This window comes from Talpa europaea, assembly GCF_964194135.1.
Source record: "Talpa europaea genome assembly, chromosome: 6".
Classification (NCBI taxonomy): Eukaryota; Metazoa; Chordata; class Mammalia; order Eulipotyphla; family Talpidae; genus Talpa; species Talpa europaea.
The window spans coordinates 14,776,879-14,789,913 of NC_140072.1; the positions used below are offsets into that span (position 1 = coordinate 14,776,879).

A 13,035-nucleotide genomic window follows, 5' to 3' on the forward strand; every position below is an offset into this window, starting at 1 on the left:
AGTTAAAACCCATCCCAGAGTTACAATGTGTGACATCTGAGTTAACACCAAAGACAAAACTTCAAAGTGGAGAATCTGTGGAGTTCAACACCAGGCCAATAGAGCAAGACAGGAAATCTTTTCAATTGCCACCAGGTACAGGGATAGAAAATATGAAGTCTTTGGAGTCCAACTCAGCCCCACAGTTACAAGGTGGGAAACTGTCTATGTTGATACCAGGGACACAACTTCAAGGTGTGAAATCTATGGAATTCAGCCCTGGGACAAAGCTGCAAGATTCAAAATCTTCTAAGTTGATGACACTTCAAATAAAGAACTCTACAGAAGTCAGACATGTCCCAAACTTTCAAATGGCAAAACCCTTAGAGTTGGCCTTGAAATCAAAGATTGAGGATGTGATATCTTCTGAATTCAATGCTGCAAAGCAATGGCAAGATGAGAAATCTTGTAATTTGAATCTGTGGCCAGAACGTGAAAGTGTAAAAATGATGGTGTTCAATCCTGGACCACATTTGCAACATATAAAATTTTCAGACACATGCAAAGCGACAAAACTTCAAAATGTGAAATCTATGAAATTCAATACTGATCAACAGTTGCAAGAGATGAAATCTGAGTTGAGCACAAAAATAAAACTTCCAAATGAACAATTTTTGAAATTCAAGAATAAGCTTAAATTACAAGGTGGAAAATCCTCTGGAATGAATCCAGGACCACAACTTCAGTATATACATTTCAACCATGGGCCACAGTTGCAAGGTGTGAATTCTTCTGCATTGATTCCAGAACCAAAACTTCAGTGTGTAAATTCTACTGAATGTAACCCTGGGCCACACTGTCAAGGTTTGAAATCTACATTGAATCCAGAGTCAAAATTTCAATGTGTAGCATCAAGAGAATGCAACCCTGGGCCACAGATGCAGATGCAGTGTGCAAATTCTTTTGAGTTGAATTCAGGGCCCAGATTACAGAATATGAATAGGGGCTGCAAACATGGGCCATCCTTGCAAGGTGTAAAATCTTTTGAGTTGACTTCAGGGGCAAAATTTCAAGATAAGAAATCAAAGGTGAATGCAGGGACAGAGACTCAAAATGAGACATCTATGTTTAACCATCTATGTGGACCACACTGTCAAGTTCTGAAATCTACATTGACTCCAGAGTCAAAGTTTCAAGGTGTAGCACTGAAGGAATGCAACCCTGGGCCACAGATACAGCGTGCAAATTCTTCAGAGTTGAATCCAGGTTCCAAATTACAGAGTGTGAATTCTAGGAGCTGTAAACATGGGCCACCCTTGCAAGGTATAAAATCTTCCCAGTTGACTTCAGGGACAAAATATAATGATATGACATCTTCTGCTTTGAATCCAGGGTCAGAACTTGAAGATATAAAATCTGCTATATCTGACCTTGTGAATTATTTACAAGATATACAAAATGACTTGGTTCTAGGAACAAAATTTCAAGGTATATCATCGAAGGAGCTCAACTCCGGGCCACAGCTTCAAGATGCAAATTTTTCTGAGTTGAATTCAGGGTCAGAACATCAATACATAAATTCCATTAGATTTAATCCAGGATCACAGGTGCAAGGTATGAAACCCTCTGAATTGAACACTGGGACAGAATGTCAAGGTTCATCTCTTCTGTTCAACCCTGGAGCACATTTTCATGATGTAAATTCTTCAGAGTTAACTTCAGCAACCAACTTTCCAGAAGTTCAATTTTTGGAGAACCACCTTGGGTCACAGCAACAAGTTGTACAATCTGTGCTCACTTCAAGCCCTCAATTAAGGGCTGTGAGATCTAGAGCATTTTTATCAGAGCCACTAGTGGAAGATACAAAGTCTGTGAAGATGGAAAAAGAACCATTGCTTTGTGGTGCCAGTTCTGTGAAATTGATTTCAGGCCCTGAGTTGCAAGGCATAAAATGTGAGGTATCTGCATTAGAGTCATGTTTAAAGCAAGGGTTGTCTGTGGGGTTAAGTTCAGGGCCACATACTGGACTCGTGAATTCTAAAGAGTTACCCTCACACCTCAGGCAACATAATGTGAGGTCTGTAGTGTTTGCACCGGAGTCAAATATTGAAGATGTGAAATCTCTGGAGTTGAAAGCACAGCTACAACCTCAAGATGTGAACTCTAAGAAGCTGAATTCTTACCTCAGGCAGAAATTAATGGTGTTTGGATCAGAGCCATCTTCTCAAGATGTGAAATCTATGATGTCAAATCTACAGACACAACCTCAAAATTCTTTAGGGTTGTCATCATGCCTCACATCACAGTGCATTCAATCTGAAGCCTCTGTGCCCGAGTCATCTTTTCAAGGTGCAAAACATGTAGAGTTGATACCAGGGTCCCAACAGCAAGGTATAAATTGCCAAGAGTTGACTTCAGGATGGCAAGGTATGGAATCAGTGGTGATGACATCAGAGTCAACTAAGAAATTCATATCTGGACCAATGTTGACTAGTGTCAAACTTTCAAATATGCCACCAGAATCACAACAAGGCATGAAATCTTTGGAGTTAATTCCAAACCCAAAGTTGCAAAGCATAAGACATGTGGAATTGTCCTCAGTGTCTCTGAAACAAACTCCAAAATCTGTGGAGTTAACACCAGGGTCACTGCCTCAAAGAGTGAATCCAAGAATAAACTATCAAAGCACAGACTATGTAGAATATGCAGAGATGATCCCAAAGCCAAGGCATCAAGTCCCTAAATCTGTGAATTTGAATTCACTAACTATTAACACCTCAGAATCTTCAGAGATGGCACAAAGGTTGGCATATCAAAGCACTGAAACTGTAGAGATATCAGGTAAAGCTATGAAATCTTCAGGGTTGCCTCTAGAGTTAGATTTCCAAGTACCAGAATTTGTTGGCATGACTCCAGTGCAAATGAATGAGGATTTAAATTTCTTTAAATTAACCTCAGAGAAAAGCTATCAAGCCCCAGAAACTCTGGAGTTGCTCTCTCAGTTAGAGTCTCAAGTTACAGATTTGGGGGAGTTATATATGAGGCCACTGCAACAAGTTGTGGATTCTAGAGAAATGACTTCAGAATCCAAGCATCTTGTTACACAGCCCATGGAGTTGACTTCTGAGGCAAGGCTGCAAAAGGAAGAATTCCTTGGAATGATCCCAAAGTCAAAGCCAATAAGTAAAACCACTAGTTATAGAAAGAGATCTCCAAGGTCCTATCCTGAAGCCTTAAAACCTACAGAGAGAATGTCAGAGGAAAGATTGCAAAGGGAAGAATTTGTAGCATTGATTACAAAGACATTACATCATGTCCCAGAATCTTCACAGATGATACCAGGGCTTGGACATCAAGTTCCTGAATCAGTGGAGTTGACTTCAGATACAGGGCTGCAAGTGGAGGAACCTATGACTTTGATCCCAAAGTCACAACATCATTTGGGATCTTCAGATACAATATTAGGGTTAGGACATCAAGTACCAGAATCTGTGGGTTTAACCTCTAAGCAATGGCTTCAAAAGGAGGAGTCTTTAGAGTTGCCTCCAAGGCAAACAGGTCAATTTTTAGGGCATGTAGAGCTCATTTCTGAAACATGGCAGCGAGGGAAGAGATCAATACCACTGACAGAGTTACAGAAACAAAGTATAACAAATTCAGAGATAGCCCAAGGACCACTGGATCAAAACGTAGAATTGAAAAGGATTAGTCCAAAGTCACTACATCAATTCACACAAACTGCAGTGACACAGCATCACGTTGCTCATTCAATACAGGCAACTCCAGCAGCTCCCCAAAAAGTTGTTGAATCTGTGAAAGTGACCCCAGGACCACCATTTCAAGTTGTGAAGTCTGTGGCATTAATGCCACGAGTAGCCTCTCAAATGGTAGAATATGTTAAGTCTACTTCAAAACTGCAAAATATAGGCACCGCAGAGTCATGTTTGCAAAATGTGAAATGTAAGCCATCAATCAGACAACCAACACACCAGATTTTGGAAATAATGAAGTTGACAGGGTTTCAAATTGTAAAGAGTGTGTTAATCCCTGGGCCATCACTTCAAATTGTAAAATCTGAGAAATTAGCACCAGGACCAACCCCTCAGGTTGTAGAACCAATAGGAGTAACCCTAAAATTGGGGCTTGAAGTAACAGATTGTTTGGATTTACTCCCCAAGCTACATCTTCAAGAAAAAACAGGACCTGTAGAATTAATTCCAAGCTCAAAAACTGAAGTGAAATCAGCAGAATTTACCTCACAGCCAACATTTCCATTTGCAGAATTTACAGTGTTGACTCATAAAGAAAACCTCCAGCCTGTGAAGTCTTTAGGAAGAAAAACAGGGCCTCCTCAAGTCATGGAATCTGAGGATTTGAATCTTGGACAGAGATATCAGAATGGAGAATCTGGGGAGATAGCATCAGAAGAGATACAAATAGGGAATTTCTTCTCTGGGTTTCTACAGAGCTCTTCAAACTCACTCATCTCAAGATCTGAATTTGGAGGTCTTTTGGATTCTGAGATGCCAGAAGTATCAAGAACTTTACACACAAAAGAACTTGAGAAAGATATTTTGCAGCCTGAAGAGTCCTTCATGGATCCTTTTATGTTACAATCTCTAACCCTTCCCTTGATGCTTCATAATCAACCCTCTGATAAGACAGCCAATACTGTAGAAACCACACATCCTGAGATCCCAGGTATGGATGTCATATCCAAGGAGAGGACTGAGAGGAAGCAGGTGGAAGAGCTAAAGAACTCACTTCAGAGCATCTCCCAACATCCACCACGAAGCTGGAGATTTCCATCTAGTACCTTTCACACTAGATCAGGGACACAAAAGGGTCTTACTTCGTCTGCTTTGGGAAGACAACAGAATGTCTGGGAGAATCACTCCTGCAGGCAACGAATACCTAGAAAGTATCTCTCCACTATGCTAACGCTGGGGAATATCTTAGGTACTACTATGGAAAGGGAGTTTTACTCTCAAATGTCTTTAACAGAGAGAGACACTGTGGATACCTTGCAATCTACTCAGAATTTGTTTGGGGTTCCAGCTGAACTGATGGAATTTTCCCATATTCCACTAGAGAAGGGTCAAGGTGCTATTTCTCAGCCGTCAGTGGTCAAAAACCACATTCAGAGACATACCTCCAGCCATGGTCACGATAAAAGAATGACCTTAAGGATGTGGACACGTGGCTCTCTGTCCTCCATAATACGGCAATACTCCGGGACTAGAATGAAAATAAAGAAAACAAACACAAAGCTAAGTGATATATCCCAGGAAGTCATTCAGCACATGCCTATTTCATATACAGAGGGCCAGTATCCTGTCTCAGTCAATACAGAGTCTTTCTTCAATGTATTTTTCACTAGCAAAGATCATATTACAGTGGGAGGGAGTGAGAACTCACATAGTGATTTACAGAGAAGAATTTTTGAGTCCCATCAGTCTCTCAAGTCAAGTTATCGTCCCCAGGCCACAAATGACTTCTCAGAACAATTCCAGCTGCTGCAAGACCTGCAGCTAAAAATAGCAGCAAAACTGTTAAGGGTTCTAATACCCTCCAACATTCCTCCACCTCTAGCTACAGGTCTGGTCCTAAAATACCCTATCTGCTTACAGTGTGGCCGATGTTCAGGATTTAACTGCTGTCATAAATTACAGGCCACTTTTGGGCCTTACCTTCTTATCTATCCACAGCTCCACCTTGTACGCACTCCTGAAGGCCATGGAGAGATTAGGTTGCATCTTGGCTTTAGGTTGCGAACTGGGAAAAGACCCCAAGTCCCAAAGTATCACAGAAAAGATAGACCCATTTCATCAAAGAGTTCTACATCCCCATCGCTAAGTAAAACTAAAACCCGTACTCGAGTGTCCAAAAGTACTACTTCAACGGTAGATTTCCGTTCTGGGTCTTCTCATTCTCCTCCTCCTGTACAAGTCCACATCAGGAGAAGGCAAAGTGGTAGACCTGACCTAGTAGGAAAGACAGAAATTGGAAAGCGTAGGCCCTATGAATTCACTCACATTCATGCTCTACCAGAAAGTGACTCTGAAAGCAATCAGGTTGAAAAACAGGCTAAAGTGAGAAGCAAAAAGACATCTAAATCAAAATATCCAAAGAAGAGATTCACCAAGGGAGATAGAACACCAGCTAAAAAGCCATACATAAAGAGTAGAACCACAATACAGAGCGCCACTAGGGAACTACCAGCCCAGTTCAAAAGGAAGAAGAGTGGAGCATCTAAGACCACTTCTGCCTCTTTAGAAAGCCAACCTAAGCAACCTAAATTCATTCAAATGCTTTTTTGGGGCCTAAAGCAGGCATTCCAAAAAGCACACAGAATTGTGGCTGTTGTTGGACAGAAGCCTGAGAACAGGACAAGGCCAGACCATTTATGGCAAAGCAAAAGCTACCATCCAAGACAAAAAGCCAGAGACTATTGCTTATCAAGTGATAACAAAAGAGATAGGATGTCAGTTGTCAATCGAAACCCAACGGACTCAACCCCTAAGCAGCAAAGCATGTTGTGGGAAGGAACAGACCATTTAAGATCAGTTCAACCATCAAAAAGAGAGAGCTCTTTCCAATCCAGACTTATCCAAAGACCCAAGCCCACAGCTTCCCAAAGAAGTACCACTTTCCAAAACATCTCAGTCAAACAGCATTCGGGAATGGTTCAGCATGACAGTGGCAGAGTTAAGAAAAAGGTTTACAGAAATGAAATTTCTAGGCAGGAGTCCAAGAACTCCAAAACAGGAACCAGAGTTCGGGGCCAAGGGAGAATCCTACATGGTTTTCCTATGAAGAGAACCTCACACAATCATCTTAAAAAGAAACTCACACACAAGGAACAAAACCACCACAGCTTTTATAAGGAAAGAACCCCATGTAATTCCTCTGAGAGGAGCCAATATAATGTTTCTGAGAGAAGCCATCCCAGTGCCCCTCAGAGGAGCCATCCCAGTCGCCCTCAGAGGAGCCATCCCAGTCGCCCTCAGAGGAGCCATCCCAGTCTCCCTCAGAGGAGCCATCCCAGTCCCCCTCAGAGGAGCCGTCCCAGTGCCCCTCGGAGGAGCCGTCTCAGTCCCTCTCGGAGGAGCCATCCCAGTCGCTCTCAGAGGAGTCATTCTAGTCACTCTCAGAGAAGCCATCACAGTCCCTCTGAGAGATGTCATAGTGTTCCTGAGAGGAGATATCGCAGTCCCTCTGAGAGGAGGTGTCGGAGTCCTTCTGAGAGGAGATGTCGCAGTCCTTCTGAGAGGAGGTGTCGCAGTCCTTCTGAGAAAATCCACCATACTTCCTCTGAGAAAACCCTTAACAGTCCTGAGAAAATACGGCACAGATCCTCTGAAAGGAGCCTTGGAAGTCTCTTTGAGAGGGGCAGACAGAGTCACTCTGAGAGGAGCGGACGCAGTCACTCTGAGAGGAGCAGACGCTGTCACTCTGAGAGGAGTGGACGCAGTCACTCTGAGAGGAGCGGACGCTGTCACTCTGAGAGGAGCGGACGCAGCCACTCTGAGAGGCAAGGGCGCAGTCACTCTGAGAGGAGTGGACACAGTCACTCTGAGAGGAGTGGACACAGTCACTCTGAGAGGAGAGGGCGCAGTCACTCTGAGAGGAGTGGACACAGTCACTCTGAGAGGAGAGGGCACAGTCACTCTGAGAGGAGTGGACACAGTCACTCTGAGAGGAGAGGGCGCAGTCACTCTGAGAGGAGTGGACACAGTCACTCTGAGAGGAGAGGGCGCAGTCACTCTGAGAGGAGTGGACACAGTCACTCTGAGAGGAGAGGGCGCAGTCACTCTGAGAGGAGCGGACACAGTCTATCTGAGAGAACCCGCCACAGTCCACGGAAGGAGAGACTCAAGCACAGTCCCTCTAGGGAGAGGCCCAGACATAGCTTATCTAAAGTTTTCAAGAGTTATCCAAACATGTCCTCTTGGGACCACACAAGAAAACCCCAAAGCTGGGCGAGTTTGGAGGCCTGACTGTAGATCCGCCCCCATTAGTCATTGACTCGATCAGGTCTTCACCAAGCTGTCCTTCCATGGCGTACCTCCTGCTTAACCACTGCCTTTCAATTCCTACGCCCTCAGCAACGAAAGAGCTTCCAGTCTTTACTTTGAAGAGGGGCGGTGGCGGTGGCGGAATAAATGGAACTGTAATATCTCTATGATAAATAAAGGGGCAAGAACTGATCTCTATGTGCCTGTAGTAAGACCACTCATGTGCCTGGTGGAGAATGGAGGGTGGGGGGCTACTCGGGGTCCTTCTGTTATAGAGCAGCCCCGATATTAAACGGGTTCCTGGCTGTGGGTCCTCACCCGCATGCTTTAAAGGGACTTATGAATACTCTACTACAGACACACACATAAGGTTAATAAAAGGTTTATTTACAAGAGAAAAGGAAATAAGGAAAATGTACAACTCAGGGAGAAAATAGGGAAATAAAGTCTTTAATGTGTCCTACCCGAATCTGTTATAGGACAGGGAGAGGGGCAGCCCAAACCCCGCAAACCTGCCTGTTCTAAATGGGTTCTGCCATCCGCCGCATCAACACAAAACATATGAGACTTTAATGGGAAGGAACTTTAATAAAACTAGGAAACAATACAGGTAAGGCAAAGAGTCTAGTTTCTAAATGAAGCACCCAGAGTTACCCGTCCCCTCGTGGGTAAAAGTCCATCCATATGGGATTGGCCCAGAGCAAGGCCCCAAAGCCTGCCACAAGTCTAAAGCATCTTCCAGTGGGGACCCACAGAAAAGGATCAGAAACTACCAGACAAGCCCGGAAGGAAAAGAGCAAAATCAACATCAAGATAAAAGCTGCCATGGTCACCTCCCCACGGGTCTCACCCACATCTGTGTCACCCAGTCCACGACCAAAAGACAAGCGCAGTTTCTTCACGTGTTTCTAGGCTCCATGCGCCTCCTCCAGGTCTCCTGGCTCCATCCTGCTTCTTCCTTCCTCAGTCTCTTGTGCAGCTTCTCCTCTTCCTGCTCAGCTCCACCCTCCCTTGGGTGGGACAGGGAACCTCCCCCTTTCCTGGGGACCACCCTGTTACAATCCCCCCTTTTAATTTTTATTCCACCATATCTATGGTGGCACAGATCTCATGGTGTAATCTTAGGAGACAATCTTTTTTTCAGGGTTACAATGTGTGTAAGAGAAGCAACAATTAGTCAGCAGCATTGTCTATGAATGTCCAGTATGACAGTTTCATTACTTAAAAATAGTCCATTATCCAAGCCAAAAGAAAAAAAAATCTGGAGCATTGGCTAAAACAAGATAGCAAATATATCAAAATCACAGGGAAAAAATGTTAAAATGGTTCAACTGATGTAAAACACAAATTTTCTCAACCTTGATCCCAAACTTTTAACAGCAAAGCAAAAGTTTGCAAACTAAATCTACTTTTAAACCATTTTTCCTATTTTTGCATAAAATCACAGGGCAGAAATAACTAACAGCAATTTTTAGCTGGCTTTGTTGAAATACTCCATACAGGATCAGAGCGAACCGGTGGCATCCAGTCGATGTATGCTTCAGGTATAAAGTTGGTCTCATCAGACTCCACCTGGGCTTTCCTCTTCTCAAGGGTACCAGGGCATTTTCGTTGGCCGGGTTGTCCAGTCCTGCCAATGGAGGCAAGCTTCCTCACCTTCTTTGGAGGTCTCTGGAACCCTACAAACAAGGCAAACAGGTTCTCCTCTTCTTGGCTCAGCTCTGTTTCAACTTTCTGGAAGAACTCCACACAAAGCCACACAATGAAACTTATGTCCAATTTTTTTCAGTTTAAACAAAATCCCTACGGAAGTTATGCAAAAACAGACTCACTCCCTTTCCTCCTGGGAAGGCATTAGATGAATTTGTTCTATTTGGATTTTACCTAATGAAGTAAAACTGGAAGGGAAGCATTGTCACCTGGGAAAATGGTAAAACTTTGGTATGTACAAAATGTTAACAGTAGTATTTGGTATGTACGTAAATTGTCAATGGTGATTGTCACCTTGTAATATTGTATAATTCAATTGTTTCACATCTACAGAAATTGTTTCTGGAAATTTAGGGAGAAAAGGTCTCAACAGATTCCTATTGATGGAACTGTTGAGAGTAAAAAAACTTTCCTACAAAGGACTGAATAGACCTGGAAATACACCTGACATTTACAAGTTTTTTTTGACATAATACTGGTAATTTTTTTATGCATTTTGTCCTCAATCCACAAAGTTTTGTTTTTTTTTGTTTTGAGTAACCAGGATCTGCAGCAAGGTGGCAATTTTTTCCAGCAAAGCTAACTTGTCACATTTTCTCTCCCCTTGATACCAATACAGCATACAAATAGTGGTAGTAATTTTTGCTACTTATCTTAGAGTCTGTTTTTGCATAACTTCCATAGGGATTTTGTCTTTTAACAAAAAATTGGACGTGAGTTTGATTGTGTGGCTTTGTGTGGAGTTCTTCCAAAAAATTGAAAAAGAGCTGAACCAAGAAGAGGAGAAGCTGCAGAAGAGACTGAGGAAGGAAGCAGGATGGAGCCAGGAGACCTGGAAGAGGCGCATGGAGCCTAGAGACACGTGAAGAAACTGCGCTTGTCTTTTGGTCGTGGACTGGGTGACACAGATGTGGGTGAGACCCGTGGGGAGGTGACCATGGCAGCTTTTATCTTGATGTTGATTTTGCTCTTTTCCTTCCGGGCTTGTCCGGTTGTTTGTGACCCTTTTCTGTGGGTCCCCACTGGAAGATGCTTTAGACTTGTGGCAGGCTTTGGGGCCTTGTTCTGGGCGTGTTATAGGACAGGGAGAGGGGCAGCCCAAACCCCGCAAACCTGCCTATTCTAAATGGGTTCTGCCATCCGCCGCATCAACACAAAACACATGAGACTAATGGGAAGGATCTTTAATAAAACTAGGAAACAATACAGGTAAGGCAAAGAGTCTAGTTTCTAAGTGAAGCACCCAAAGTTACCCGTCCCCTCGTGGGTAAAAGTCCATCCAAATGGGATTGGCCCAGAGCAAGGCCCCAAAGCCTGCCACAAGTCTAAAGCATCTTCCAGTGGGGACCCACAGCAGAGTCAGAAACAATCAGACAAGCCCAGAAGGAAAAGAGCAAAATCAACATCAAGATAAAAGCTGCCATTGTCACCTCCCCACGGGTCTCACCCACATCTGTGTCACCCAGTCCACGACCAAAAGACAAGCGCAGTTTCTTCACATGTCTCTAGGATCCATGCGCCATCTCCAGGTCTCCTTGCTCCATCCTGCTTCCTTCCTCAGTCTCTTCTGCACCTTCTCCTCTTCCTGCTCAGCTCCACCCTCCCTTGGGTGGGGCAGGGAACCTCCCCCTTTCCTGGGAACCACCCTGTTACAAATCCTGAGGTATTCTGTACAGCAACTGAAAGAATAAAAGTAACAGTTAACTTTTAAGCAAAAGGAGTCATCTCTTGTTAGCCACCAAGCAGGCACTCCTTGGGTTTCCTGGAATAGAACCTGAAAAAACAAAATCAAAATATTATTAATTAACTTTCAATTAAAAGGAGTCATCTCCTGGGCCTCCCCGGTGGCGCAGCGGTTGAGCGCTGGGTTGCGAAACTGCGCGCGGCCTCTGCGGCGCCGGTTCGATCCCCGGCTGCTCCCCGGCCACCAGAGGAGGGTCCCACATGGCGCGCAGACCTCTCCTGCCGCCCGCTGCTCCCCTCAGCAGTGTACTTCGGTCCTTCTGCCTGCTCTGCTCCCCGCTCTGGCTCTGGTGAATTCTCTCACCCTCCCGCGCTTCTGACTGTACCCAGTGCATGTATAAACAAAACAAAACAAAACAAAAACCAGCAAACAAATAAATAAAGCATGCCTCTATTAAAAAAAAAAAAAAAAAAAAGGAGTCATCTCCTTACTTCTGTAAGCCACTCTGGGACAGAAGCTGAAAGAGCAGATTCAACATCTAAGCACAGATTACACCTCCCCCACACTAGGGAGGGACAACAACAACACAGGTATGAAAACCTGGTACAGTTATATGATGCACCCTAAAGAGTGCTTTCCATAACAGACCTTCCTCAGTAGGAAGCAGAAACTTAGAATCTTGTCTTACACCAGCAATTGAACAAATCCAGTATTCAAAATGGCAAACATGCCCAAACAAATTGTGTAGACAAAATTCACAGCAGCAAATCCTTTCAGACTCAGACAAAATCTTGTTAATTTTTTTTGATCCAGACTGCAAAAATTCAAGTTATCTTCAAGAATCCATCAAGGCTACCAGCAATTACCAGTTACTGCTTAAGGCTACTCTTTACTTAACACCCAGGCATACATTTGCTAATTTAAACACCACTACTCCACAATTGGCTTGCAAAATCCATCAGGCAGAGAGCAGGAAGTAGCCAAAGACAAAGCTACATACCACTGAAGAACCATTATTGCCTTTAGAAATGCTAATGAGACAGCAGAGATTACAAAAAGAAAGGAAAAAAAAAGTTCCAAAGTCCTAGCAACAAGAACTTCTGAATTTTACAAGAGCCAGCCAAGTGGCCTCAGACGCCATCTTTGATCTGGCCACATGGTCCAATGTACTGCCTAATCTTTTGAGTAAAACTGGCACAGAACAATTTCTACAAATTAAAATCTCTTAGCAAGTCACTACAAACAAATTAGGCACAGACACACAGATCTTCACAAAGCCCAAGCCAGTTTTTCAACAGCAAATCGACATATGAAACAAACACACTAGAGAAACCAAAAATCACATTTGCGCTTATGGTAGCCAGTGCCATAGGGAAGCCCAGTTTCCCCATGGGGCTGACTAACCACGGATGGCTCTGTGCTAGATCACGTTGGACGGGCTGCCCCTCTCCCTGTCCTATAACAGGCGGATCCCATTTGGATGGAGTTTTACCCACGAGGGGATGGGTAACTTTGGGTGCTTCATTTAGAAACTAGACTCTTTGCCTTACCTGTATTGTTTCCTAGTTTTATTAAAGTTCCTTCCCATTAAAGTCTCCCATGTTTTGTGTTGATGCGGCGGATGGCAGAACCCATTTAGAATAG

General features: G+C 43.7%; 1 protein-coding gene across 1 annotated transcript; it reads left to right on the forward strand.

Annotated features, from left to right (window-relative positions):
• Positions 1-152: 152 nt before the first annotated feature.
• Positions 153-7,123, forward strand: SPATA31H1 (SPATA31 subfamily H member 1; the record flags this gene model as incomplete). The annotated part of the gene is made up of 3 exons (XM_084236023.1): positions 153-819; positions 3,769-6,510; positions 6,942-7,123. 3 exons carry the CDS (start codon positions 153-155, stop codon positions 7,121-7,123), a joined length of 3,591 nt encoding a protein of 1,196 aa, XP_084092149.1.
• Between the last annotated feature and the right edge of the window lie 5,912 nt (positions 7,124-13,035).